General features: G+C 35.3%; 1 protein-coding gene across 9 annotated transcripts in view; it reads right to left on the bottom strand.

Moving 5' to 3' along the window:
• Positions 1-15,207, bottom strand: part of LOC128234605 (roundabout homolog 2-like) — a 137,436-nt gene that overhangs the window by 18,984 nt on the left and 103,245 nt on the right. For all 9 annotated transcript variants that reach the window (XM_052948925.1, XM_052948927.1, XM_052948926.1 and 6 more), the window contains 8 exons: positions 11,766-12,016; positions 11,198-11,587; positions 8,237-8,340; positions 7,650-7,824; positions 7,066-7,204; positions 3,829-3,956; positions 2,962-3,086; positions 2,434-2,593 (listed from right to left, as the gene is read on the bottom strand). In XM_052948925.1, coding sequence (XP_052804885.1) covers positions 2,434-2,593; positions 2,962-3,086; positions 3,829-3,956; positions 7,066-7,204; positions 7,650-7,824; positions 8,237-8,340; positions 11,198-11,587; positions 11,766-11,841 — 1,297 coding nt within the window. In that variant the 5' untranslated portion in view covers positions 11,842-12,016. The remainder of the gene's footprint in view (positions 1-2,433; positions 2,594-2,961; positions 3,087-3,828; positions 3,957-7,065; positions 7,205-7,649; positions 7,825-8,236; positions 8,341-11,197; positions 11,588-11,765; positions 12,017-15,207) is intronic.

Genomic DNA, 15,207 nt, shown 5'->3' with positions numbered 1-15,207 from the left:
TAATTAAGTACTCTTTTGTTCTTCTCAGAATTTTCGCAATTGACAAAACTGCACGGTCATTTTTGAGATAATATTCGCATGTCTAGGAATGTATTTCAAAATATACTATTGTTGTTTTTCTACATTCCGTTAAGTTATGAAACATAAAAGAGCCTGTAAGAAATTTCAAGTCATAAAATCAGCAAATATAACATTGCATGCTGGGAGAACACAGCATGATGGGATAAAGTTTTTGCAGAAAATACCAAAACACACAGGGATATTAATTGTCTTGACGAACAGTGGCAAATACAGCACCTTAATAGTTTCCATGTGTAAAAAACATCAAATTTTATGAGAATTGTCAAACTTGAATTCCGCCTCATAACCTCCACATAAGAAATAATAATCATATTGTGAGATAGACTCAAAAAAACATTTCAGGAAAGTGATCCTAACACTTTTTTGTGTAATTATAAAGCTGGAACTGCACAACGAATACAGTTAAGAACACATGAAAATGAGAATTTCTGAAAAACGTGTTGTTTTGAGCTGGTGTATCTGCATTAAACAGCATGCCAAGTATGATTATAATTTAGAAAGTATGAGAGTGATTTAGGTAGGATAAATTTACAAATGAAATCAAGTGGCATACTGCCGTTCTTCGCAATGCTAAAACTTTGAGGACAATTTATTACGTAAATTAAGTAATTGTTTCCTTGCGTTTCAAACATAAACCTGTGAATAATAAAGCACTTTGCCACATAATATAAAATATGCTGCAAATATAACATGCCATAAAAGCTTTTAGCCATAAATATTTTACCGAAATATGGAAATAAATGTATTATTTAGCTTGCAAGTCCATACTTTTATTACTCATAGTTTTCTACAAAAACAAATTTGCCAGGTTTATTAAATTGTTTTTATCAATACTTGGATATCATTTATACTATAAGTTGCATAAAAATAATCAAAAAACAAAAATATCAGTAACTATTCCATGTTTAGTCTTTAAGCTCATGTCCCTGCCAATGTAGAAAGCTTGAATATGATGAAAACCTTCTATTTAGAACTCAACCTAAAGGTTCAGCTGATGAAATTTCTGATAGGCATTCATTAAGTAGTAGGCTTAATCATTAAGAATTTCAACTTTCGCGGCAGTTTAAAGGTCCGCCTTCTGCCACTCAACCAATACACACTCCCTGCGTCATTTTACAATGACATTGTGTAAGCCAATGAGGTTGTATTCTAAGTCAGTAAGTTGACCTGAAGTAATATCTTAATGATTAAGAAGGGCTCATCTGCTACGTTCTCTCTGCCCATTCTTAATCATTAAGATACTACTTCATGTCATCTAACTATTACCTAGTCATTAATCGGTTTTAATCCAGTGGGCTTTTCACACATGCTGGCTCAGGCTAGTTTAAGATACTATAATTGGAGGGATTAATGCTACCGTGTCCCATGCACCATCTTGAAGGTCCGGATATCTTCTGACATCCCACAAATAATCATAGTTATTAACTAGTTTTGCTTTACCAAACAAAAAGTCAGCAGCAGCAGGCTGCCGCGGCCATTGAGAAAATGATTAAGTAAAGCAAAAATAAACAATAACTATTACATAGTGACATAATCTAAAGAAACAATTATGAATGATTTGGTGCTTTGCCAAATGAGCTGCCTAGCTTCATTTGAGAGACTGCATGATGAAATAAATCTTAGTTCATATATCACCCAGATATGCTTTACCAACACAAGGACCTGTCAAAGCATGCGTACATGCCGCCTTTGTGTAAACTTTCCTACAAAGATTAAACATCATTCCACTTTGAGCTATGACAACACTACACTTGATGATGTCAGAGCTATGATTGAGCACACTATCCCCAGAATTGTTAAGCATTCTGCCACATTACACTTCAAACTAGGTGTTATCAGTAAAAACAATGCTAAGGTTATAATTATATAACAATATTTTTTTTTAACTTTTAATATTCAAGCTGACTGATGGTTGTACCAAAATATTGGCTTTATAGAGGGGATTTTTTTTTATGATGTGCTGCTTTCATGTTGAACGACAATATAAACCATACTTCTCCTCAAACAACCATATTTCACTAGCACTCCCTTGCATAAACTTGAAGCATTTTGATTACTTTTACCATTAGACGTTCATACTTTCTAGTACAGGCAAGGACCTTAATCAATAGCTGTAAGTAGCAAAATTTGAAAACAATAACATAACCAAAACATTTATTTTTTGTGATATGCTCACTAATCAGATTGACAAAAAACCTTCAGAAAATCTCACGCTAAAAAAGCAAATGGTTTGTTTTGTCAAGAGACAGGTTTGCAATGGTAATATTATTTATTTACAGCTGCGTCTTAAATCTGCTCAAATAATATACCCATTCATAAATTCGATTCTGTAGCAGTCAACAATTTACTCACCAATCACAGTAATTTTGGCTGATGCCGTGACTGCACCCCCAGTGTTGAGTGCCTCGCAGATGTATACACCAGCATCAGAATCATTCACCAAGGAAATCTTGAGTGTTCCATCCTCTGCTACAAAATGGTGTCCAGAGTCCACATTGGAAAACATCAGGTTCTGAAAAAATGATTGCATGATGCGTTACCTTGAACAAGATGGCTTTCACATAACATACTAATGCAAGTTGATGCTGAAAAGCAGAGTTTTTCTCAGTTGACCAACAGAAAAATAATTCAACATTACATCAGTTTTATAGCAATAACTGTTTCTACCATTTAAATGTGTCTCACATTGATTTGCAAGATGCATTAAACTGAAACAGTCTTTGGCAAACCCTTCTACTTTTAAAGATAGACCACCTAGACAAGGAGAAAGGTCAGTTCACTTTAATCATAACTTTGCATGCTCAGAATACATCACCAAGGCGATGACAATAATCTTGATGTCTTTTTTAGAAAAAATTAAAAATGAGAAACATTACTCACTCCTCCCCCTTCCTTGCTCCAGAAGATGGTGGGAGGCGGGTTGCCAACAGTAACGCAGGGGAGGGAGACAGGACGGCCTCGCGCAACTATCTGGTCCTGAGGCTGGACCACAAATGATGGGGCAGCTAAAAATTGTAACAATATCAAAATTATGTTTATTTACAAGTGCTGAAATGTCTAAGACATAAAGATATGTTTTTAAAACATGTATGCGACATAATGCTTTTCAAAAATGTATGAACAAATTTTGCACTGTGGAATCTTTATACATGAATAACTATGATCCTTGTAAACAGCGCCATAGTAAAATTGTAAATACTTAGATTCTTTTCTGCCAAAGACAATATCATTTAATTTCTTTATTCATTTTCTTCTTTCTATGTTCTGCTGTTTCCCTTTTCAATCATGATGAGGAAGTGGCTGATTTATTATCTGTTATCGTTTAATAGCTAGAAAATTTACAAAAATTATGCTAATTTCTTACATTCAAAGCTTACCCTTAAGCATTTTTTGCACTGAAGTGAAACATATTCTTTCTTCTACTTAAGCATTACAAAGATTGATTGTTCCTTGATTCTTATGTTTTGCCCATAGCCCTTATTTTGTTTTGGCCACTAAACAATATTTTCTGACTGTTTTTTTTGGCTTGTAGTAAATTGTTTTTGGTAGTTTATTGCACCAGAAAGACATGTAAATGTACTGTTACTATAGATCACTCTAGCTACCATTGATCCAGACAAAATTGTGATGGTTTAAAGTGTCAAAATGACATTTAGTCACAGCTTCACGCAAAGACTGAATATTCCAACCTACCAACCATACATGGCCAGTGAAATCAGAAACAAACCGTTTTTTTGTTTGCCTTACCAAACACGTTCAGTTTAGCAGTGGCCTTGGTTGACCCGGCCGCATTTTCTGCAGTGCAGACGTAGACACCTTCGTCGCTTGATTCCACATTTTCAATTCTCAATGTACTTCCACCAATTACACGTGCTCTGCAATAATATGAAGCAATCGATGAACCGGAGCAATCAGTAGGAACATGCAGAAACTGCCACAGTGAACACAAATCTGGTTAAAATAATTTGTCAAAATCATGCAGGATGAAGCACAATTTTGACAATCTAAATGATAAATCTCTACTGTCCGTCTTTATTTGGCATGATTAAGCATAGAATGGGAAGAGAATGTGAGGTCTGATGGCACCAAGCTTGAAGTTTATCCTTTATTTAACACAATGATCACCAGCCTAATCTATTTTGATTTTATTTTTCAATTTTTATGGAGCCTCAACTCCTCTAAAATTGACTGAAATACATTTTTCTGGCTGCAAAATTACCCCATTTTCGCCAGTCAAAAAATTAAAGTCATTAGTTAAAGCTTCTTAGGAAACAGGCTAAACAATTAATGTACTTGGCATTATTACAACATAATTTAAGAGCGAGAATGTTGGAAAATATGCAAATACAATAGAATAATGACCCTACAAGCCGCTGAACAATAGAATATAATGACAAATCCAGGGTGTTCACGGGGAAATACAAACCATTTTGTCAAAAAACAGATGGTAATAAATAAACACAAGTAGTAATTATTCGAAAGATCCAACTTATTGTTGGAAATCATGTCCATCAACGTCAAGACTTACATGACGAAACAAAGCCAACACAAACAACTTAAAACTAATCCGCAGCCAAAAGTTGAGTGACACCAGAATGGCGAATCAATGAGACTAAATGAACTTAAAAACATTTGTGGCATATTTTCAAGTCCAATTAACTTTTAAACTTCAAACTCATCGTTTTTTATCTGTTTATTCAATTCTGGTGAAAACATAATCTGTAACTACTCATTTCCATTTCAGGAAGTTGACATTTTAATTTACATCAGAGGATGAGAGTAGACTTATGATAGGAAAGTAAAGCACTAGATTGCCCGACCCGGTAGGAAAGTAAAGCACTAGATTGCCCGACCCGGTAGGAAAGTAAAGCACTAGATTGCCCGACCCGGTAGGAAAGTAAAGCACTAGATTGCCCGACCCGGTAGGAAAGTAAAGCACTAGATTGCCCGACCCGGTAGGAAAGTAAAGCACTAGATTGCCCGAGACCCGGTAGGAAAGTAAAGCACTAGATTGCCCGAGACCCGGTAGGAAAGTAAAGCACTAGATTGCCCGACCCGGTAGGAAAGTAAAGCACTAGATTGCCCGACCCGGTAGGAAAGTAAAGCACTAGATTGCCCGACCCGGTAGGAAAGTAAAGCACTAGATTGCCCGACCCGGTAGGAAAGTAAAGCACTAGATTGCCCGACCCGGTAGGAAAGTAAAGCACTAGATTGCCCGACCCGGTAGGAAAGTAAAGCACTAGATTGCCCGACCCGGTAGGAAAGTAAAGCACTAGATTGCCCGACCCGGTAGGAAAGTAAAGCACTAGATTGCCCGACCCGGTAGGAAAGTAAAGCACTAGATTGCCCGACCCGGAGACAAATTTCTATATGTATGAGACAAATTCCTTTTTTCTCACTTAAAATGCCAAGTCTTTTTACCCATGATTAATGATGGAGCCGTCTTTCTGTTATACTTAACAAATACTTGCATTCTCAATACAGAAGGACTATATAAACAAGTGCTAATGAAATATTTTGACAATTGTTCAGAGTTAACAGTGTTGTCATTACAGCCTTTGATGATTTTTTACATACAAAGAGAAATAATAATAATCCTGAGAGGAATAGTGGGTTCGTGAGACTGTAGCTTAGAAATGACGACAGGTAGGTTATAAACAGATCAACCACACCCTTCCAACAAGCGATCACCCTTCCAACCAGTGATCAGATCATGGGTCACTAAAGACATGCAAGTGAAGCAAGGAAAAAAAAAGTCCCATTCTCGGCAAAAAGGGGGAAACATGTTTTAAGTTGAATAGCCTTGCAAATGATCCTCATGATAGTTATTGAATGGTTAAGCTCCGCCTACCATTACCATACTTTTTTGGAAGTTAATGTATAGATGTATTGATTAAATCCCAGTCTGGCAAAAAGGGGGAAGATTATTTGATGGCTGAGAAGTTCATAATTTCCAGCTCTCATAAAAAAGATCACCTTAACTATCCCTTTGGAAGAATTTAAGTGTCAGAATGGGTTTCTCTTTTAACTGCAAAACATTTTTTCTCCCTATTTTTTTTATTGTTTATTGCATTTTAAGTCAATTTGTTGGAAAGTCATTGATTCCTCTGCTCTTCCAATAACAGCTTAAAATTCATAACTCAAATTCCATTTCTCTAAAATTCCAATTCTGTTTTGCCAATACAACCCAAGAAATTCAAACTATTTCCAGTGCTTCATCACACAACAATAATATCTTCAATTTCTGACAATGACACCAGTGCATTAGGGTCATAACACAGACAACAGCTAACAGTTGGCAATGAAAATAGTATAAAAAGAGGAAATCATTTTTATTGTTTAGCTAAAAAATACAGGCATCTCTATGCACCATTATCAAAGATATGCTTAAAAGAGATCATAAACTTTCAGTGTTTTGCATGTTTCTGTTCATCTCTTAGTTTTTGTAAATTATAAAGATTTCTCGAGAGTTTATCATAAACTCTGCTTATCTTAACATCAAAACATATTTGTAGAACCCAGTTAGGAAACCAACACTTATTAATTAGAGGATGAAATACAGGAGACACCTGGTATACTTCCATCACATTATCATTAAAACATTTCTAGCTATGTAAGGATGCACAGGCAAACACTAATGTCAGATTCCAAAAACTCTTTTGACTTTGATTACTATCAGTAAACCTTAGCTCAGTAAACAGATCTCCAAAGCACACAAATTTAAGTTACATGAATAATTAGTCATTCAAAAAAAATAGGAAAAATCTTTTTTTTGCTGGGAAGCACTTGGTCACATGTGCTCGGGCAACAGTCTAAACCATTTAATTCTTTGAAGGCAGAAGGGTGCGGCACCCATACTGTTCTCTATGAAGGCAGAGAGGTGCTACCAAAAAGGACAGGATGCAGCCTCCTTCCATAACTCTTTAGCTTAAACTCTAATAAAAGTTCTCTCCAACGTTGCCATGATAATCCCCGCCCCCTCACCTTCCATAGTTGATTGTCCCCTTCTCTTTGCTCCAGCGGATGGTGATTTTCGGGTCACCGACAGCATCACAATAGAACTCTGCCACGCTTCCTTCCTTCACTGTCAGGGGAGCAGGCAACTTGTTGAATGTTGGAACATCTGTATAGAAAAACATTACATTTCGTCATTGATATCAATAAAATTATCTAAACCAAATACTTTTATTCACATGAATGGGTATAAAAATCTATTAACATCCCCACAGACCAATGCCAGCATTCGTTCCGTTATTCTCAATCAAGGGGAATAACTCAACAATTATAAAAAGTCAGAGTGGTGGGCCTTGCTACACATTTTGTACATAGTCACTGCTTAAATCAAGGGTAACCAAAGGTAGGGCAATACCAGGACCTTTTTAAAAAAACAACACCATTACCTAAGGAGTTGAAAAGTTATAATTTTCATGATAGTTTCAATATAATAAGGTTAATTAAGTGAAAAAGGTTTACAAAAAGCATTGTACATTCTACACAGAAGCTTATATATTTGATAAATGTCAAACTAATAGCAGAACGGTAATATTTATGAGAACTGAATCCCGTACCTAGCACTTTAAGGTGCCCCGGTTCTGTGTGTCTCTCCCCGGCCTTGTTGACTGCCACACACAAATACTCTCCACTGTCTGTCTTCTCCACTGAGTAGATCTCAAGGTTCCCCGCGTCCATGATGTGAACCCGCTTGTCTGTCTGAACAGTCTCGCCATCCTTACGCCAGATAACCTGGACATAAAGAAATGGGAAAAATAAAAGAATGAAACAAAAATAATTTTCTTAATTTAAAAAGTTTCACATTCAAAAACACCACCTAATTTTTCAATTATTCAAAAGGCAAAACTAAAATTTATTTCAGCCAGAGTGATTGACCTTCTTATGCTTAATTATATCATTTGCAAACATGTGTACCGAATATGATATTTATGTCTTGAATGCTATGCAAGTAATGTCAAACATTTCAGCTTTTGGACAGCAAAGACAAAGATTCCATGACCAAAAACTCAATAGCTGTGACAAAACCATGCCTTTCTCCTTCTGAATAATTTCATGTTTCCTTTTATTTTTATCATAAAAACTGACATCCTAAATCTTCTATTCTAAACAACAGTAACACACAAAGCATACAATCAAGCGTTACCTTAGGTTCTGGTTTTCCCCTCGGCGGGTTACAGTGCAGCGTGACACTCTGTCCCACAGCTGCTGTTGTGTCCGATGGTTCTGCCAGAAACTTGTCCTTCAGTACTGAAATATAAAAACATTATTACTATTACTGTTAATAGTATTATCCTCTTTATTTCCACGCAAGAGTGGTTTTCTACACATAAACTCATAGGCAAACTTTAACAATGCACAAAAGCTACATTATTATACATTATTTACACACGGTACAACTGAATTAGAACTCAATGCTGATGTAACAGCATAGTAAGGGAAGAACACTCATATAATACACGTTTCATAAAGGATTGTGGGTGACACATTTTGTTTCACTTTTGTCCTTCTGTCTGTCTTGAAAGTTCAATTACTTTGCAGCATTCAACAGCATAATTATTTCTGACAACTACAGTATGGTATTGATCATACAGTCATTGAATATGTAAAAGGGCAAGCACAAAAATGGCCTGGCATTTTTACAATTAAATCTTTCTGAGAATTTCAAGAACTTGTAAAAGTGTATGACAGAGAACTTGTAACCTTGTTACCCAGTGAAGGATACTAAACTTTGTTTCCTCCGACAAAATCTCTGTCTGATGAGATATAATCTTGTTATATTTCTGCTTTGTGACATCAGCAAAATCAGAGAGACTGAGCAACATAGAGAAGCCATTATAAATTGTAATGAAGTGATGTAACTGTGGATCAGGGATAAACACAGTATTCAGTTGATTATTATTCTCTTAGCCCAATTAATTGTGACGAAAGCTGACAGCTGAAGTTTGAGTCTATTTCCTTGAAGAAACCAGAACTGGCATCCATTTTTGAGAGGACATGAGAGCCACTAGACAACTCTTACCCTGGTGGAGATCGAACCTACAAACTCTTGAATCAGAGGCGGACACCTATACCACTAAACATTTCTTTATCATAGTGGGATCAAACCTACAACCTCTTGGATGAGAGGCTGACACCTATATCACTAGACGTGACTCGCACAATGGTCGAGTTTAAGCACACAAACTCTTGGATTAGAGGCGTACACATATACCACTAGAACACACTCACAATGGTGGAGTTTGAACACACAAATTCTCAACATTGTGGTGATTGAACCTACAAACTCTTGGTTGAGAGGCAGATACCTTAACCACTAGACCACTCTCACCCTGATGGGGATCAAAACCACAAACTCTTGAATGAGAGGCGGACACATATACCACTGGACCATTTGCACCATGGTGAAGATCGAGCCCACGTTCTTGGATGATAGGCTGACACCTATACCACTCTCACGATGGTATTTACAGAAGTCAAACAGTAACCTTCTGTAATAACATTCTGTTTAAAGTTCTTAAATAAGCTATTTTCTGGTTTTGCTGGAAACAAAATGTTACGAGGAAATCTAAGAGGGAATATTGACCAAAACTGGCATTTCCCAGCCGAGACCCGTCATTTGAGACCAATTACTTTATTGAGCATTAATGCATAAATGGCAACCACTCTTAACGATTGTTGAAACAAATTTACCCTTCTATTGTTGCGTTTTGTACAGGAAAAAGAATGCCAGCTCATAACAATTTATGCTCTTGTTCCAATTCAATTACCATCCATGTTAACATGCAAAACAATGGAGAAAAAGCAATTTATTTCTTTAAGATTTGACATAATGACTAGTAAGGAAAAGTTATGTTCTAGAAAGAAATTACATTCCTGACATTAATGATAAAACACTTTTTTTTTTTTTTTACTAGTGGGTCTCTGAAGGTTCAAAGATATATTAAATTAAACATAAAATATTACTTGAGGTTAAATAAACGACTCAGTTTTTCCATGGGAAATTTCTTAGCCGGACATGAGAGATGTTGAAATGATATGTATGATTGCCTGAGATAACATCACATGTTTTATCTTAAAAAAGATATCAAAATGTTCTCCCCACAAAGATCATATATATTACCTAAATTGTTACCAATGTTTTTCCATAGGAGCGATGCATTTTTTTCATAAATGTTCTTAATGAATTCTAATCAAATGCTGAGCAACTGTAGAACAATGAAAGAGAGAGAAAGTACAATTATTTCTTGTTTACAAAATAATGACAGAAAACAGAGTTCATAAAACATTGAAATATAAAGTTAAATGTAAATCATGTATAAAATTGCTTCGTTACAAAGAAACATTAACTCTAGTCTTTCATATTCTCAAAACTGCATTAAAATGTCTAAAACATGTAGTAGCTATCTTTCAGACATAACAACTTCTCAATAAAAGCACTATATCATATCTCTAATACAGACAACTTGAAAATATTTAAAGCATTTTCTAGGTAATCAGATCTGGGACCACTTTTCAACAGTCGTCAAAATTCCTGCGGATCCCGTAATTCTGCCAATCAGTCCCGTGCAGAAGCACATCATCCCCGTGATTTTCGCCTATCTCTGATCTCTCAGCCGACCAGATATGGCCCTGGAGCCCCTCACAGACTTATTACAGGGCAATTAACTTCCTAAATCTACTGTTACACACCAAGAACTGATGACATATTTATTCTCCAAGCCTCAGTGCAGTCGCCAATGAGCAAAAAATAATGCACAGTTGATAACATCAGCGATAAGAAATACAGGAGCATCAGAACTACAATCATGAAACAGTGTAGAAATATACTACAAAATTATGCTACAGTCATCGAAAGGTTTTTCCCGAGGCGTGGAAATAGCTACAACTAATATATTTTTGTGAAATCTGGGTGCCATTAAATGGTAATTTGTAAGTTATGATTGTTCTAGCAAAGCCATTCCTACACCATTGAGCAATTATTTCTGCACTAGAAGTATTACTTATCACAGCCTAAGAACAGAAAGTTACATACAGAAGATAAAAACAACAAAGCGTCATTAGAAAATAGCAAGATAAACGTATGATATAGAAGTGAGATTTGTACCTGCGATTTGTATGTTTGCAGCATCACTTATAGCTGATCCATGTATATTGGTCGCATTGCAGTAATAGATCCCAATGTCATTCTGGTTATTTTTGTTGTGAATCACACGCAAAAAGAACAGCTGACCATTATCGAAGAGCATTCGATGGGACAGTAAATCATCACGCGTTGTTTCGACGAGTTCGCCGTTCCGGTACCAGGTGATAGTGGGCTTAGGGTTGCCCTCTGCCTTGCAGTTTAATGTCGCAGGTTCGTTTCTTGCAAAGAAGTCATCTTGTGGATGTTCTGTTATAGTCGGGTTTCCACTCGGCGGGGAAAAACCAGTGTGTCGAAGATTTGGGGCATTCTTGAAAATATCGTCATCGTCATCATAGTCATAATCTGCATCAGCTGTAATGGTATTTAAATGGCAACTTAAGCATATTTTTTTTTCATATTATAGGTACATTTTATCTGTAACTATACGAAATGTAGCATAAATACTGTCAACTGATAAGAATCATACTAAGATAAAGTATTAAGAAAATAGTTTACACCAAGTAATCATAAAACATTTGTTTTCACTTACCGGCCACAACAAAGCTGGTGTATCCAATGGTTACAAGAACTAGTTGCCATGGTAATGCAAGCGCCCTCATTCTCATTTTACGTTCTGCATTTGGTCCGCCGTATATGGTCTTCCTAGCTTCTTATTCACTCCCTAAGTTCAAGGAGATGGGTTATTCGTCCATGTTGTTTTTCTGTGATGTATCGTGTGTTTATATCTCGAAGAAGGCAATCAAAGTGCTCGTTCGGTTCCCCTATCCATCAAAAGTAAGCCTGGAAATAGACAAACATATTTTCTTAAAGACAATCATAACTATTATGGGAGATAGGGGAGATACAGCTATTCTCGGATATATGAGGGGAAACAATGGCAATCAATACGTTGGCTTCTTATAATAGAGGAACGCTATTGCTTCAAGCACTTGTACCTAATGCCCTGATAAGGAATCATGAACAATTTCGTTCCCTCCCAAAAGTACACAATAAATTCCGTGATCCAGAACTCTTTAAGATGCAGGGCATTGCATAAAAACAGAAATTGGCACTATTTTTCTACTTGTATCATACTGAACGAAGATAAAATTGATGCTATGATAGATGACCTTGAAGATACACTTGATAAAGTTTGACAGTAAACCACTTCCAAGTGCAAACTGAGTAAATATAGAACAATAAATGATACTTTGACAAGCTATAATTTCAATGGATTAAACTAAAGACAAGAACAATGCAAGCAGCTATCATGCAAATGATTTTTAATTTCTCTTATCTTAACAACAGGAATGCGTAACTCCACAGATATTATAGTCAGAGTAATGGACCTTGATGGACCTAGAAAGACTGATTATGGCCAAGGTTTAAAATTTTGCAATACTTGAGGATTGCCATAAAATAAATGCTGACTGATTTCTTAAAGGCTATAATGACTATAATGCTTAGTATGCCTCTTTAAAAAGAAGACAACACTAAGTCTTGCTGTAAAGGATAAGGTGAATAAAATATTCCAAAGTTGCATTTAGTAGATGTCCGCCTTGTGCATCTAATCATGGTTGGAATTAAGTGTACAGAAATCATGATGAAGGCAATAAAACAAAACAGATTCAAGTTTTCACAGTTAAATGGATATGTTTGGTGCAAAATCAGATTATGTAATGATAACATATCACACAACATAGACGCATTCTTCGTTAATCCAGCACCTTGTAAAAACCAGCACAATGTGACACCAATTACAAAGATATAAACACCAATCTTTCACTACCAAAATATGTGAGAACTTTTTCTTATTTTCTTAAATGCTCAACTTTGAGGCTCAAATTACAGTGATTTAGGTGCAGAATTACAGAACAGGGCGATTTACAAATCGATCATGTCGTAAAACAACTTGTTGCGCATAATGTACCAAACTTTGCAGCTGTCAAGTCATTGGACAATATTTTACTCCTAGTAAGCTACCTTACTTGCACATCAAAATTTCACATTAAAACTGTATACTTTCCGATGATGTATGCGCCATGTAAGATGTATCATGTATTTAAATGTACCCTGTACATAATCTACCCTGTACATAATCTACCCTGTACATAATCATTATCGAAACCTCCGATAAGTTGTGTTATCAAAATTAAAATTATTGTATTTCATCTGTTTGAATAACTGATATACAAAACTAACTACAAAAAAACAACATAATATCAAATGCCATCATTGTCTGTGGATTATGATTATCATTCAAAAACTTGTAAATATTTGGAAAACAATTTCTTTTTCAGAATGCAAAATAAAGTTCATTATATAAATCAAATGAAACTACACATCCAGTAACTGAAATGTCATTCAACATCTGAGAGTCCCATATTTAACACATTATAATGTTTCCTCATTATTTGTAAATTAACATTTCACATGTTCGCATCCTTTTCCCAGTTGAAATATCCGGAACATGCACCACATATCACTCCACATATTAAACTAAAGCCCTAAACACACATTCCCATAATTAACACCATTAAGTCTACAGTCAACTTGAATTAAATTCTCATTACAAAAAAAAACAGATACTAAACGGCCTGCATTCTTTTTCACCCGCAAAACATTTGTATAATTAAGGATGTAATTCATAGTAAACATATTCTCATTTTTGCCATTCTTGACAAAAAAATACTTGTTGCAAAATGACAATAAACATATGGTCACTGAATACCCGTGGGTTCACAGTGCGTTACTCATTAAGCGGTTATCAATAATAAAAGGACATATAGAAAACAAAATAACTTAATTAAGTAAGCTGCTTTAATTAAAACAGTAATAAAATAAATAAGAAAAAAAGCTTACAGACAATTATAATCCATTGCAGTTTTTCAAAGTGTTTGTTTATAAGTCCAATATAACACAAGTTACAGAAATAATTGTTCTTATTATTTAATGTAATCAAAACGTTAACAACGATTATTTTTGTTTATATTTCCCACTCTGTAAATTAATTTATTATGATAAAACATACATCCCAATACTGTAAAAGAGATCATAACATCACAGGACAATTAACATCACTGTCAAATATAATCATGCTATCTGCATCCACAATAACCACCAGCACAGCAATTATACAAGATCAATGAGTTGTCTTGATCAATTAGGTCAGTTCACCATGACCAAGGTGGGGAAAACATCTCACACAATGTCCCCAACAATTATCTTCTAATTAACACAGTCATAACATTAATACACTTGGGCTTGCTGGATGTTTAAAAACGTCTATATCAGCACTACTATTGGGGCGATTTTTCAGAACTTCATTAAAGTTACATCATTGAAAATGTCATCATAATTAACTTTTAAAGGTATGCTCATAATATTTAAATACAGAACATGCAGTTCAAACAGTTGATTTAACATTAGACAGAAAAAGAAACTACAGATCACATAATATGTGTCCAATCGATGGCAATAAAGATTTGAAAGTAAACTATAACAAAGTCATGAACAATCAGCCCAATAGTAGCGCAGAAGAAGAAGTGACATCCCTACAGGTCAAAACAGTCCTGATTACATCTATCTATCTTCATAATGCTTTCAGTTTATGTGTGCTGAAAATGTCATCAATCTATTTCTCTATTTAAAAGCAGGTTTGTTTTTTTGCCATAGGGTGGAAAAACAGATTTAAGGCCACAAGTTCAAGCCAAGTTTATGCTATAGCTTGGGGTGGTGAAATTGTCTGCCTCTGCAACATAATTGTATTAAACAGAGACACCAAATGAATTATACTTAAACATAATAAATAAAAAAATTATAGAGACAGACTCCAGGCCAGATATGACGGACATCAAGGGACAATTATAAAAGTCACAGCTTTAATGTGGCTATCACTTCAGTTAAAATATATTTTACAGGCTGGATATGTTCAACTGTTTTGAGAATTAAATGATGTAAGCGAATGAAACAGAAAAATCAAAACCTACATT

The sequence above is a fragment of the Mya arenaria genome, chromosome 5 (genome assembly GCF_026914265.1).
Source record: "Mya arenaria isolate MELC-2E11 chromosome 5, ASM2691426v1".
NCBI lineage: Eukaryota > Metazoa > Mollusca > Bivalvia > Myida > Myidae > Mya > Mya arenaria.
The sequence above is the reverse complement of the archived record's forward strand: the minus strand, read 5'-3'. Positions and strand labels throughout refer to the sequence as shown.